General features: G+C 34.1%; 1 protein-coding gene across 10 annotated transcripts in view; it reads left to right on the top strand.

Moving 5' to 3' along the window:
- Window positions 1-12,030, top strand: part of SPOCK3 (SPARC (osteonectin), cwcv and kazal like domains proteoglycan 3) — a 319,690-nt gene that overhangs the window by 255,092 nt on the left and 52,568 nt on the right. For all 10 annotated transcript variants that reach the window (XM_083835643.1, XM_083835642.1, XM_083835645.1 and 7 more), the window contains one exon: window positions 6,058-6,172. In XM_083835643.1, the coding sequence (XP_083691769.1) occupies window positions 6,058-6,172 (115 nt within the window). The remainder of the gene's footprint in view (window positions 1-6,057; window positions 6,173-12,030) is intronic.

Raw genomic sequence — 12,030 nt, forward strand, 5'->3', positions numbered from 1 at the left:
TAGAAGACTTGCAGATAAATGAAAGATGAAATTATTTGTGAGAATTTGATGTCCAATTAAAGAATCATCTTTTCATGTTTCACATAGAAAAGCATTTATATATTCAATTCCTATTAATTTTAGTTTAGCATGCTCCCAAATCACATCTCAGGTTTTCAAGAGCTCAGGGAAGCAAAAATACAGACTTAGTACCAAACAGAAGAATTTTGCTGAAGTAAGTTATCTAACATTCTTGGGCCAGCATAAACATTAATTTCCTTCTCTTTCATGTGGTTTCCCTACTTAATTCATTACACATCATGCAAGCAGTAATCTCTTGATACTGAGCAAGTCTATACTGTACTTTCTCATTCAATAAGTTTCATCTCATCTGGTTGACCCATTTTCTCAAAGCAAGACAAACTACACAGGTGTCGTTCCTGACACTCTTATCTGATCCTGTTTGTAAAGATCCCAAGGATTAAGATTCAATAAACATTTCCAGCAATTTATTTTAATACCTCACTACCCTTATTATTAGAAAGTCTTCCTAATATCTAATCTGAAACTCTTCTGCAGCAATTTAAGCTAATTATTTCTTGTAACTTTCATCATAGTACTCTCTTCAAAAATGTTTCAGATACCTTTTCTTTGACAGCTGTTGTGAGAATCCTCTTTTCTCAAGCCTGAACATCCCCACTCCTTGAGCATGTTTTTCAGTGATGCCATTTTCTAGGCCTCTAATCTGTTACTCCTGTTACTCCTTTTTTTTTTTTTTCCCCTCCTTTTTCTGGACTTTTTCCAGTTACTTCCTGTCTTATTGGAAACCTTGTCCTGAAGCTGGACAAGGTGCACTATTTTAATGCTTGCCAGAGCTGTGTGCATTTTACATGTTTTGTAGGGTGCAGTCCTGTTTATGTATCCTGATATGGCATTTTTCTTAAAGACCATGCAATTGTTCATAGAATTATAGAATGGCTGGGGTAGGAATGGAGTTTAAAGATAATCTAACTCCAACTCCCTGCCATAGGCAGGGACACCACACACTAGATCAGGTTGCTCAGGGCCTCATCCAGCCTGGCCGTGAACACTTCCAGGGACGGGGCATCCACAACTTCTCTGGTAACCTGTTCCAGTGCCTCACCACCCTCCGAGTAAAGAATTTCTTCCTAACATCTAATCTAAATCTTCCTTCTTTTAGTTTAAAACTCTTCCCCCCTTGTCCTATCACTATCACAATGTCATCATTGTTGACAATGATCTCTCTCTCTCTCTCTCTCTCTATATATATATATATAATTCATTTGGAACAGAATTCTAGCCAGTTTTTCCATAGCTTGTATTTTAAAGGTTATTATTATGTGTACCTGAGAGTGGAACAGCAGTTTTCTGTATTGAATTATATATAAATACATATATATTTAACCTATTTCGATAATAAGAGTATTTTTATTCTATTAATGTATTCTAAAGTTATTCTAGACTCTTACATGTCTGGATATGTCAAGGATAGCTTTCATTTCATCTTCTAAGACATTAATGAAAAGACAAAATCATTCTGGGTTGTGATGCACCCTTGCTAAAGTCTACTTCCAGCGCAGCCTTCCATTCTAACTGTGAGCCATTATAATCAACTTACAGTATGATTATACAAATAGCATACTTACCACTATGGCTTACAAGGTTGCAGTGTAAGAGAGCATGACAAGTCTTGGTAAAATAGAGGTACTTGCAATCTGTTATATGTTTTCTAAAAACTGCCCCAATAGAATTGATAAAGCTAGATCTGTTATGATTTGCCTGATAAAACCTTGTAGCATGGTTCATCTTCTTTCTTCTTCTAGATGCCCACAAGTTATTTGAGTATTTTTTTCTGTGTGATTTCCCATAAATCAAACTTAAAAGTTGTTTTTCCTACAATTTCTGAAATCTTTTCCTTTCTTATTAATTGTCTTCCTTTCTCATTCATTTCCAGTCTAACCATACATTTTCTGTCCTTTAAAATTTTTCAGTGGCTAAAAGTTTGCTCACACAGTTCTTCAAGTGTATAAGGGTGTAAATATAAAATCTGAAATTTGAAAATTTCTAAGTTGAAAATTTCTAGACTATATAAATATTCTCTGAATATTCTTTTTTTTTTTTTTTTTTTTGCTCTACATAGAGGCTTTACCTCTGTATATGTGATACTCATGCTGACATACTACACTTTTCTGTAGAGGTTTATTGTGTATTTTCAGTCAAAAAGTTTTCCCAAGTCACAGGTTTTCTCAGTGTCCCTCCTGTATATACACACACATACTGTCATTCACACTTGAAAATTAGATCAATTGGTCACAAGAACATGTTTGGGGATTTCTTAGAGGTGAATATATATGTATAGAAGTGCATGATATTTACTTGGAGCTCAGTTTACAAATACAAGGCAAGTTGGGATTGTTTTGGAACTTACTGTAAAAGTAAAGTGTATTCTGCCCTTTTATTCCTACCAATGAAATGCACAAAAAATTACATTTTTTTTCCCTTGAATTTTCATTTTTTTTCATTATTTTGCCATGGAAAAGAAAATACTATATATTTTTTCTCCATTTTGGGGTGAAACTAGGTTCTTTGTACATGCAATGTAGAGAGATCAGTTTGGCAGCTGTTGAAGGGTAGCTACTTTGGAACGGAATGTAGCAGAGCTTAATGAAATATATTACTGTCATTTAATCTTTCCAACTCTGTAAGAGTAGTTAGAAGAACAGAGCTTATGTATATCAAAATAACATACATTGTAATTGTTCCAGAAATATAACTATTCTCATCTTTACTGTAATAACAGTAAAGCTGCATGAGTCATGTCTAAAGATGACATATATTCTTTGATGTTCTTCCCACAGATTTTAATTGCTTGTCTCTAGTTCACTAAACATCTACTTAGGGCAAATCTTGGAGAATGTTGGGTCTATTTAAAACTGAGCAGGTTTTCAAACAGGCAGAATATAAGTAAACAAATTGCATCTTTCTGTGGGAACCTTGACAGTGCTGAAGTGAGGAACTTTTCATGCTGAAATACATTGCCAAGAGACCCTGACATGGTACATATTCTTTGTCTGTATTGAAACATTTTTTTAATCACTGTGTAGCATATTGCTTTAAAGTCAGAAATACCTATTCTTCTGTCTTGAAACAAAATGTGAAAATTCAAACAGTTGAAATGTCCTTAGAATTAAACATAAAAATGAGACATGCTCTAATTCCAATGTAGAAAACTGGTATGCTAAGAGGAAAAAGGAATCAGAAGACAGAAAAACTAGATATATTCATAAGTAAAATGGATTTTTTTCATGCATATATCGGATTGTGGTGAAAATAGCACAAGTAGTTAACAGTTTATAAAACCAAGTTAAATAAGGAATATTATGAAATCCAACAGATGAGTTCCTTGAAAATTATGTGATGACTTATTTTCCCCATGTAAATAATAAAGCCAAATAAATTGCAATTATTTTATTGCTATATATAACATTATACTTGCTAGTTTTATGTTCATGTATTTTTCTGCTGTTTCAAGTAGTCCAATATTTTTTCCCACAAAATAAATGATTTCGCCATGTTCCCAACACTTCCTCTGCTAGTAGTGTAAGACTACTTTTCATTGTGTCCTCATATACTATATGCCACAAATTTCTTTCTTTTTTTTTATGAGTTTTTTTTATGTTACTTACTTTGCTGCCAGTTCATTGAGACTAATGTTGAGGGATATCTTAACTTGCCTTGGTTTGATTGAGCTGCCTTTGCAATATCCCAGTGTATTGTCGATTCGTGGAACAAAGGCAAGAGGTTTAAACCGGAATTATATTCCTGCTGTCATTAGCTGCTGATACTAAATTGTCAGAAAAACCTGTTGATTTATTTCTGACTTACTCAAGGACTGTGATTTTGCTTTGTTACTGGAGATGGGGAATGTAACTCTACTGGCTGCCTGTCCACAGAATGTGTTCAGTGAATGTAAAATTGTAGCACAGCTGTGAATGGGAATACCGAGTTAAAAGTGTTATGTACTGACCTTGCACTCACTAGCTCGGATATCAGGTCCTGTGACAGGTGCCAGGCATTGTTTTTGTTAACATTTTAAGAGGGCAGTGTTACTTTCAAATAGAACCAAGTAGATACTTTAAAGAAAAATAAATCAGAATGACTGAACTCACACATCATACTTACCTTGTTAGCTGGAGCAACTTTGAAGTGTTTACTAGTTTCTGTAGCAACATTTGAGTGAAACAGAATAGAAGCACTAGAGTCTTAAAAAAAAAAAAAAAAAAAAAAATCTTAAGTCTCAAAAATGTATTCTTGCGTTTTGAGTTCCTCATGTTCTGATTCTCAGTATATTTAAAAAAAAAAAAGTTTTATAATTCCAGTTTCAAATGATGGTCTCATTAAGTTCAGTCACCAACGGGAGTATTCAATGCCTAAAGCTCTTTTTGTAAGTAGCCTAAAGGCAAAGTATTTGTAGGTTTGACTCTTTAAGATACTAGGATTGAACAATAAAATTTTCAGATCTTAAAAAAGGGAAGATATCTCTTTTCCACATAAATATTTATTAAGTTCAGGGTATGATCTATTCTACCAATGCTGAAGATTGTCTCAGGATTAAAATGTGAATTAGGTCATGCGCTGTCTGGAAAGAGGTCTGGTGGGCATCATGGCTAGTCAAGCACTTTCCTGTACAATAAGGCATACTGTATGAAGCCATTTTTTTCATAGTCAACTACTGTAGAGAAGGCAAAGCTGGTTTCTTTGCTTTAATTTTCTGGTCCTTTATGAGACATCGGTCATATTTGTACAGCTTTCAATTGGAACAGATCTATTCTCCTTTTTTCTCCCCCCCTTTTTTTTTTTTTCTTTTTTTTTTTTTTTATTAGAATTAAAGATTGTTTTAGCCCCGCTGCCCTTTATCTATGCCTTTCTGGGGAAAAGGTGGCATGTTCAGAACTGAGCTGAGATGATTATTTTATGCAAATGCACAAAATTTCAGGTAGCAAAACATCAGATGAGTCAGGGAATATAAGGCACAAGTTCTTTTGAAATTGTTTTTCTGAAGTTGTGTAATGCATAGAAAACACTTCCATGTTTTTATTGGTCACTTGAAATGGTTTTTGACTCCTATACTTTTTTATTTTATGTCCTTTATCTGACTAATAAGGCATCTTCAATCCTTTGTTCAAAGATGAAATGTTCTCTATAACCATCTTCCTTTCCCTTCTCCTCTTTCCCACTTTTCCCTTTCTCCTTCCCTTCTGCAGATACTTAATTCTCTTTTTTTCCTTTGTTTTTGTTTGTGTTTTTCCTGATTGTATGTTGGTAAAAGATCCTACCGATAGATCTGTATATCAAGAACTTATTTTGGAATAACAGTGCAGTTTTTCAATATGAATGTCCATGTTTATAATAGTGTTATTTTTAATAATGTTTATATGAACATTAACTATAGTGGTTTTATGTTCTTGAAACAACAATACCATTTCCTGGTTAGATTTAGTTAATTTGTGTATGGTTTCTGAATCAGAGCTATAAATGTACAGATCAGAACCACACAAAATGAATCTGTTTCAATATTGGAGAAGACTGCCACTGTCTAGAATAGCATCAACCACAGATTTCTATTTTATTTGTTACTGCTTTTCACTAGAATACTGTCATTTTGAAGGTAGATATTAATTCATAAATCCTGTAGTAACTCCATTAATTGCTTCCTATCAATAATGAATTGAATGCCTTGTATATTTGCTCATATAATGAAAATGAAACCAATATAGTCTAATTCTGTTTGATATATGTAACCAAATCAGTCTAACAACAAAAGTGCATTCATACTTGAATTGAGCCTGAAATTCCAGCCAGGTTAGGGAGTAGAACCTTATACCTTTATCTAATCAGATTCTTAGTACAAAGGTAGCACATATGGCAGAATTTTTCCTAGCATCTATGTCTACTGACATTTAAACACCTTATTAAAGATTCCTTCAAAATATTTAAGGATTAATTTATATTATAAAAGATGTTTATATTAATGATAGTGATTTTCTTTCCTTGCAGTGCAAATTAGACTATCAAGCTTGTGTCTCAGGAAAACAAATCTCAGTGAAATGCGAAGGACGTTGCCCTTGCCCTTCTGACAAATCCACAAGTACAGGGAGAAATGATAGGAGAGGTGAGTGATGATAATTTGTATGATATTTTTAACATCTAATTTCTAGAAGGAAATAAGATTTTGTTCATAGAACAGCACAGTGATCACAAACGATTATTAAAAAAAAAAGTTTTATGCAAGGGTCTTTTCTTTGCAGTGGCTTTTGAAATTGCACCTACATTAATACACCACTGTGATTTTCAGTGCAGCTATTTTAGTACGACTTATTGTTGTTCTTTTATTACTCTTTAGTACTCCTCAAGATACTTGTAGCTGCACTTAAGACAAAGAAATAATCACTCCTTGCTCCTTACTGCTTTCAACTGAATTTTCAATAAAATAAAGTGTAATAGGAAAAAAAAGGCAACTTTAAAAAGTCCTTATTAAAGCTTATAGGAGCAAGCAGTTGCACTTAAACTACAGAAATATTGGTAAAGGCTGTCATATAAAAGTGAGTTATTTGAAAAGTGGATAGGATTAAATCAGCTTCCTTTTGGATCATGCATGAGATTAGGCTGCAGAAAAATGCAGTTGCTTTGCACTACTGCTTCTTAGCCACTGGTGCAGCTGGAGAAAAAAAAATGTGGCCAAGCATATTTATATTTCAGTGATTCCCAGGTGACTTTGGAAGGTTGTTGTTAAACAAAACAAGATACAATCTTTGGTGTTCATAAAGAAAGCCATCATAGCATGAGGTTTTAGGCCACCATGGACCTGAATTTGCCAAGAACAGCATGATTGGAGGTCAGCATTTTGTATTTCTTTAAATTTATTTTCTAGGTGTATTTTTTTTCTCTTTCCTGTCTAGTCACACCTGTGATGCACAAATTGTATCCTCATACATTTCCAATGTATCTTCATTGGAAATACACCAGACATAGTTTTTGAACTTTTTTTTTTTTTTTTTTTCCTATAGCAACCTTTTAAGGACAAAAGAAACCAGGACTGCATTCCTGGCTTATGTAAACATTGGTATTTTATTATGCTAAACTATTAAGCTTGATGTACTATTCTTAATTTATTGTGCCAGAGAATCATTATCACTTCCATTATAGCTGCTGCCAAAATGGTTTTTACTCCTAGTTTAAAAAATGAATGAATATTCTTTGAACAAGGAGTAAAGGTGAGCACTGTGAACATTGAGCTGCGTGCACACAAGCCAATTAATAAACTTTTCCGAAACATCCCTTTAGGTCAGTCTTGGTATTCTGTAATATTATTGATTGTGTATAAATATTAATTAAATTTGCATAAGTAAATATTCCCCATGCTGAAAACTCTCTGCAAAGCGATATAGCCTTGACATTTTTTAAAACATTAATTTACAATTTCATGTACTAACTGTAAATAAATAAAGAATAACCTGTTGTTTACTCTCATTGCCTGCCCGAATTAAAAACATTGTGGAAGAGACAGTCATATGCAGTTAATGTGGCCCCTTGGATAAGACATAGAGCATAGTATTAATGAGGTTGTGGTTTGCACTAGCAACAATTTCTGCCTTTCCAGCAGTGACGGAGGGATATTTGCTTAACAGTGGACATGAACTAAAATTAAGATAATCAGCTGAGAAGTATCCCTCTGTGAATAGTAGGTCTGTCATTCTTTTAGTTTTTGCATATGATATCATTATCCTCATTTTTTACTAACATAAAATTAGCATTTTCTCTGTGTTAAGCTGTTTCACCTGTTACGGGTGATATTTTTTATCTTGGTGTGTGTTTTCTTAAGCAGACTATTTTTGGTATTCCTCTATGTTAACATTGAAAACAACCTATAAATAAGTTTTATTGGCTTCAGCAAAATGGAATTGTTTTTAATTAGTACTGGTAGGAATGAACTCTTCTTGACAATTTATTTTGCCAAAGGATCAAGATTACTTATGCTTAGTTATCTAAAAGAGAAAGAAGAAAAAGCCTATATGAGTATAGGAATTAACACTAATCCTGTCCTAACAGATTGTTGGGGCAAGCAAAAACCAAGGCTTTTCCAGATGCTACATTTTACTGGAATATTGAAATTCGAATATCATTTCTTTACAAGGCTAAAGGACAGGTGACATGAGAAATATGAAAGTGAGCTGACTATCATTACTTGAAATTTCAGCCATAATTGTAACTGAATACAAATTTTCTGCTTAAGAATCCAGTTATTTTCTTTAAATTGAAGTCTGTTAAGTGTTCTTGGCTGTATATGCACCTGTGAATTTCTTAGAAATTTGACAAAACCAAAGAGGCAAAGTAAGATTAGTGCTTCAGTTTCAAGGATAATTTAAGTGAGGGTTTCATAAAATATATCGCCGGTCCAAAACATTTTTTTCATTTGTTAAGATTGATGAATTCTGCCCATTTTTATTTTTTGTTGTATCTAGGAAGCAAGTATATCTATGAACTTCCACAAAATACTCTTGTTATGAAAGTCTATACTCCTTTGGGATTTGGTGCATCCAGGTCAAACTGGCTTGTACATTTGTGCATGTAGGGATTTCATGGAGCTGGAATCTACTGGTTTTCATTTTCCTAAGCTCTTCTGTTTGTTGGTTTTGTTTGTTTTCTATTGGTTAAGTGGGACTAGAAACAAGGAAGGCTTCTGTGACACTGTCCGCATTTTTTAAGACTGGGGAGACTTCTGTCCCCTTGGTAGTACCTGGGCACCATTTTTTGCTCTAGATATTACGTATGATCTTTTGTGCTGAGGCAGTCTAAGCCCTGTCTTTCACCTATCATAAAGGACAGTGTTTTTGCTAGTCCTGATCTTCAGTCTGATGATCATACTAGCAAATATGCATGATGCACAGTGTAGGCTTACCAACTATCACTAGGATAAGGAGATGAAAACATTCAACGGGGTAAATGTAGATGTTGCACTTGTTTTTTTAAGATGTACAAAATCACATTAGTCTTTGATACTGTTAATTCTGCACAGCTTGTCTGCTTTACCTTCTAGCAAGTCCATTGTCCATCCTCCCACCCATCCTCAACTATCTAGAAAACAAACACCAAATCAATCCTTTTTCTGCTTTACTCTTGGGTATAAAGCATGCATATTCTCCATACTCTACTATCTAAAATGAGGAGGAGATCGTACACTAGCATCTGTGCTACATAGCATCTGCAATGATGTTTAACCTGTTCTGTAACTGCCATGAGCGAGATAGAGTAAATGGAAACCTGCAGTGCATCTGGATACCAGGATTGTTCAAGAACCATCAAGATTAGAGCTTTTACCGTGTTTGATTTCATCTCACTCACCCACGTGCACACCCAGTGCTACTTTCACTAGATCTCAATGTGCCTTCCAAGCAGAGAGATCACTGCTGACTTAGGACAGCCAGGTAGAAAGTCATGTCAGTTCCTGCTGTGCAGCTGCTTGCAGTTACCTATCTCAAGTGGTTTTGGCCATGGTCTTTGGGAATCCCCCAGCGTTCTTCTCAACACACCTCTTTGATCTCCAGGATCTTTCCTCATTTCCAGGATCTTTCCACCACCCAGGATCTTTCATGGACCACTTCTTTCTGGAAACTTATTCTTCTTATCAGGATCCGTCAATCCCTACCACACTGTTCTCCCAGCCTAAATAGTCTATGTGCAAAGGCACATGTGTTCATCCTGCTATTTGTTATTTCTGTCCCATGTCTCTTTATCTAATGGAGAATAAGTGACATGCCACTTCTGTTTAGTACAGATTTGATCAGAATTTATGCCAGTCCATACCAATTGCAGCTAGCTTTATGCTTGAGGGTTCAAAAGTTTGATTTTTAGACATTCACAGACACACACACAGACTTACCTTCTTCCATGTTAGTGTTCACAATTTAAACTCTTTTTGCAGCTACCACAACGGTACATTTATTTGAGGCTTTGGTTTCATTTAGTACTTTACAACTCACCAACCTACTCTTTCACTAAATTACACAGTGTATTATGAACCTCTTGGCAGTTGGCTATTTTGACTTCACTTAAGTCTTCATTTCCTTTCAGCCAAGTTGAAGTTAAAATAATAACAGAAAAATTTCTTTAGGAAAAATTAAGTTAGTTAATAATAAGGAAGTAGAGGCAAAGGAGACAGGGCTTTTGTATTAGAATGTATTAGAATGTTTTGTATTAGAATGTTTTCTTGTCTCATTAACAGATTTTCCTTTTACTTAGGGTGTTTCCTTAAAATAGTTTTGATTTTTTTTTAGAACAAAAATAGTTTTACTGACTGCTCTTTTGTCATTAAGCACTTTTTACTAATTTTTATTTGATTTTTTTAGCCAAGTATTTTCCCAGTCAGTATTAAGTAGCAGTAAATTCTTAATTGGATTCCTCCTGATTGTCTAGTCCAGTACTGATTCATGTTTGATTTGTATCGATTTGATTTGAAGCCTATGACTAGAAGCTCAAACAGAAAATACAGTATAACAAAAGTACATATTGCCAACATCGCATTCTTAAGAAAACAAAAATTTAAGTTTTAACGTATGATTATAGGAGGTGGGATGGGAGAGTGTTCTCAAAAGTTCTTAATTCATTTCATGGCTTTGGTACAGGAATTCTACTATCTTCTTAAAAGAAAGAAATATTCCATTTTGTAATTATAAATTGTTAATAAGGGCATGAAAAACTGCAAGAACAACAAGTCGAACAAACTGTATGTAGTCACAAGTGAACTTCATGCTTAGCAGTAATATTCTATAATGCACGTTAATATATTCAAAATGCTTTTCTCAGATGTGCGAATTTCCTTTGATGTTAATGAACACCACTAATGATCATTGCAATTGCATAACAAAATCAGAGATACCTTGCCATGATCCCAGAAGCATTAAGGCTTTCTTTCTAGTTTATTTAATGTTGCTTTTGTTATTTTGAATTTTTGATGAAATGTAAAATGTATCTCTTCAGAGCAATATACTCATATTCTCACATAAGTATGTACAATCTATTCAGTGAACACAACCTGTTAAATTGAAGCCTGTTACATTTTATATTTTTAATTTTTGAATATGTATTGAAATGGCCCTCATTCAGGAGACAGCTGGTGTTACTTCATACTTTTTGTTATATGTGATGTAATTCAAAAACTGAGACATTTTAATGAATAAAGATATTCTTATCAATATGTTTCTTAACAAAAACTTCTACATGCATAATGGAAAGTTTCATTTTTTCTCTCTCATACAGAGTGAGTAAACCATGAAGGCAAAAAAGCTATTGTAAAATTTGCACAAACTTCTCTACTTTGATGTTAGTCCAGCTGTATTCATTGACTTTGTCAGTTCTAATTATAATGGAATTACTCTGAAAATGTATCTTGGCCCACTGTACTGTCTTGTGCTGTGTTAACTTTTTTCACTCAGAAGGTGGTGAGGCTCTGGAAGAGGTTTCCCAGAGAGGTTGTGGATGCCCCACCCCTGAGGTGGACTGAATTTTAAATCCCACCCCAACCTCCAGAAAATAAAAAAGGAGGATCCAGACAATAGCCCTCTGGAGTCAGCTGTAGCAGTTAAAATTTCTCAAAAGCTGCAGAAAGATGCAGAGAAAGGAATATGTCAGTCCTTGAAAGAAAATTGTCCCTCATCCATTCAGAAATTGAGATAGAAAGAGATTATTCACTGCACTCATTGCATCAGTAAGATTTCCTTATTTAGCCAAGACATTTCCTTCTGTTTCTCCTTCACTTTTTATGTAGATTATATGGAGGCCTACTGACTAAATAAATTATATATATATATATATTTAATACAAATAATATGAAAAACAAGCAGGAGGTAAGATTTTCTTGCTGGACTGTCTTTTTTTCTTGTCTGGACCAAATTCCTAGTATACGTCTTTCTATCTCACAGAACTGTAATATGATATGAAATTTGCTAATGCAAATGACAAAATTCCAGTACG

The sequence above is a fragment of the Anser anser genome (assembly GCF_964211835.1).
Source record: "Anser anser genome assembly, chromosome: 4".
In the NCBI taxonomy this organism is placed as follows: Eukaryota; Metazoa; Chordata; class Aves; order Anseriformes; family Anatidae; genus Anser; species Anser anser.